At 42.2% G+C, this 3,421-nt stretch overlaps 1 protein-coding gene across 1 annotated transcript; it reads right to left on the reverse strand.

Moving 5' to 3' along the window:
* Positions 1-597: 597 nt before the first annotated feature.
* Positions 598-1,564, reverse strand: LOC145489413 (uncharacterized). Its single transcript, XM_081468384.1, has one exon. The coding sequence runs from the start codon at positions 1,562-1,564 to the stop codon at positions 617-619; it is 948 nt and encodes a 315-aa protein (XP_081324510.1). The 3' UTR covers positions 598-616.
* Between the last annotated feature and the right edge of the window lie 1,857 nt (positions 1,565-3,421).

Consider the following 3,421-nt stretch of genomic DNA (forward strand, 5'->3'; position numbering starts at 1 on the left):
TGTTTTCCATTTGTAATCAGGTCACATATTATGAATCGTCCCTTGGGATCGGTGTAAGCTTTCAAGAGCTGAAAACTGAAATTATTGTTAAAAAGTATGGCTACACCTGCTTTGTTACTAGAACAACAGCTGAATAATGCCTGGTAACCCCATTCAGCTCTCCAATCATGTATATTGTCTTCCGTACAATGGGCTTCTTGGATAAAATATACCGACATTTTTTTACATTTGAGCCAGTTGAAAATTTCACGTCTCTTAAACTTGTCTCCTAGTCCCCGAGTATTAATCGATCCTATTCTGAGATCCATTTTTCTCATATATTTTGTTAAAAATAATTTGATCGAAGGCGCTCAAGTGCATTGCTGAAATAAACCTTGAAAGTGTAAGCTGGCAAAATAAATCAAAAATACGAATATTTACATATCTACACATAAACACACTTAAAATCAATAATATTAGAAGACTGCTGATGGAATACGGTTGCATTCGTTACTTTGTTCGTATTTTTCATTTTAGAGCCGCCTAATATTAGTTCCAGATGTAGCGGAGGCCGAATCTATCAGGCATAATAATAACAACAACAAAAAATAGAAAACTATGTATGGACACATTATGCTTACAGTTCAAGTTCCTTACCCAAAGGCCAAAATTTACCTCGGACGAACAGCTTGTCGGGCTGTGCCTTGCTAAATGAAGCCGGGATGTTGTTTCTCCTGGCCTTCTTAAAGGTATCCATTTGTGCCCTCCGCCGCTCCACGATCTCAAAAGGCAGATCTTGATACATCTTAAAATTGGTTTCTCGCAGTCGGGGACCTAAAGCGAGCATGCTTTGACAATCCTTGAATCTCAGAAATCTTGCTAGAATAGGCCGCGGTTTCCCTTCTTTCTTCTTACCAAGGCGGTGGACTCGTTGGATTTCTACCGAGGCAGCATCAACATAGCCAAGATCCCTTTCGAGGAAAGAACGTAGCACCAATTCCGTATCTTCTCTGCTCGCGTCGTCCTCTGGAATGTTTTCGAATTTCAAATTTTCACGCCTAGAGTAGGCTTCAAGATACAGGTGTTGGTCTTCTACTTCTTTAACTCTGGCTCCAAGCTTAAGGTTCTCCTCCTCCAGGCATTTTAACTTCGTGTTGGTATTATCTTGCATTTTTTTTAGACTCTGCGAAGCTTCTTGGCGATCTGCTTCGATTGAATTTAAGCTCTCTTTAATATCATCAACATCGCGTCTTGTGGTGGCGTGACAGCTCTCTAAATTTTGCACACGTCCTTCAAGTTTCAAAAGAGTCGCTTGAAAATCTTTCATTGATTTTTCAATACTGTCCAGTTTGTCTAGCTTCTTTAAAATGTTTTGAAGTGTGTCGCTAAACTCTTCGGTCATATTCAAGGCCGGTAAACTTACGTCTTCTTCTGTGTCTAGCTCGCTTACTTCATGGACACGAACAGCGTGCTCGCCGCTTTTCAATTTTTTGCTTTCTGGAGAAGCGTTCGATATCGAAGATTCGTCTGACGAAGACACTCTAGTTTTCCGTTTGTTCAGTGATTCCTCCAGAGTTTCGGCCATTAAAATCCGCAGAGCAATTGAATTTAAGGCGGGCGGCTTAAGAAAACACGTCTCACTCCGCCATTGCTCCCCAGTCTCGTTTTCGGAAGTCTATCGATTTGGACAGTGCTTCGGTGGGAGATTCTCGCCCATATCAACTTTCCTTTTTCTCGTAAGTTCTTGCGCGAATAGAGATGCGCTACACCCGCAGTTTTGGTGGCGGCATCTCAAACTATGCTTACTGGACTTTTTAAAGATGCTAGATTTTGCCCTTTCCCAAATCTACACACGTGTATTCCACTTGTCATAGTCTGTCGCTTTGGACGATGCTTGGGTTGGAGATTCTCGCCCATTTATATTTTTATCTCTCGCGTCGTTTCGCGCGTTTAGAGTTGCGACACACTCCCGATTTTGGTGTCGGCGTGTCAAACTATGCTTACTGGACTTTTTGAAGATGCCAGATTTAGTCCTTTCTCAAATCTACACAATGTATTTCACTTGTGAAAGTCTATCGATTTGGACAGTGCTTAGGATGGAGATTCTCGCCCGTATCAACTTTCTTTTTTCTCGTAAGTTCTTGCGCGTTTAGAGATGCATCACATTCCCGTTTTAGGTGCGGGGATCCCACCCAGTGCTTACCTAACTTTTTAAAGATGCATCTTTTAGCCCTTCCCCAAATCTACACACGTGTATTTAACTTGTGCAAGTCTATCGATTTTGACAGTGTTTGGGTTGGAGATTCTCGTCCATGTAAACTTTCTTTTCTCTCGTAAGTTATCGCGCGTTTAGAGACGCGCGACCCTCGCGATTTCGGTGTTGGCATCTTAAACTATGCTTACTGGACTTTTTGAAGGTGCTAGATTTCGCCCTTTCTCAAATCTACATACGTGTATTTCACTTGTTGGACAGTGTTTGGGTTGGAGATTCTCGCCCATATCAACCTTCTTTTCTCTCGTAAGTTCTCGTGCGTTTAGAGATGCACCACACTCGTGATTTCGGTGTCGGCATGTAAAACTATGCTTACTAGACTGTTTGAAGATGCTAGATTTGGCCTTTTCGCAAATCTACACATGTGTATTTCATTGTGGAAGTGTATCGATTTGGACAGTGTTCGGCGTGGAGATTCTCGCCCATATCAACTTTTTTTTCTCTGGTAAGTTCTGGCGCGTTTAGAGATGCGCCATACTCGCGTTTTATGTGCGGGCATCCCAACCAATGCTTACCTAACTTTTCAAAGATGCTACTTTTAGCCCTCCCCCAAATCTACCCACGTGTATTTAACCTGTGGAAGTCTATCGATTTGGACAGTGTTTGAGTTGGCGATTCTCGTGCATATCACCTTTCTTTTCTCTCGTAAGTTCTCGCGCATTAAGAGATGCACCAAACTCGCGATTTCGGTGTCGGCATGTAAAACTATGCTTACTTGACTGTTTGAAGATGTTAGATTTGGCCTTTTCCCAAATCTACACACGTGTATTTCATTGCGGAAGTCTATCGATTTGGACAATGTTTGGGTTGGAGATTCTCCACCATATCAACTTTTTTTTCTCCCGTAAGTTCTCGCGCGTTTAGAGATGCGCCACACTCGCCGTTTTCGTGTCGAGATTTCAAACTATGCTTACTGGACTTTTTAAAGATGCTAGATTTTGCCCTTTTTCAAATCTGCACACGTGCATTTCAGTTGTGGTATTCTGTCGCTTTGGACAATGCTTGGGTTGGAAATTCTCTCCCATTTATTTCTTTTTTTTCTCGCGTGTTTTCCCGCGTTTAGAGATGCGCCACACTCGCGATTTCGGTGTCGGCATGTCAAGCTATGCTTACTGTACTTTTTGAAGATGCTAGATTTGGCCCTTAGTCAAATCTACACACGTATATTTC

This window comes from Orbicella franksi, chromosome 6 (assembly GCF_964199315.1).
Source record: "Orbicella franksi chromosome 6, jaOrbFran1.1, whole genome shotgun sequence".
NCBI lineage: Eukaryota > Metazoa > Cnidaria > Anthozoa > Scleractinia > Merulinidae > Orbicella > Orbicella franksi.

Coding starts and splice junctions, on each gene's coding strand:
- LOC145489413 (XM_081468384.1), bottom strand. CDS start 1,564: ATGGCCGAAACTCTGGAGGAATCACTGAACAAACGGAAAACTAGAGTG.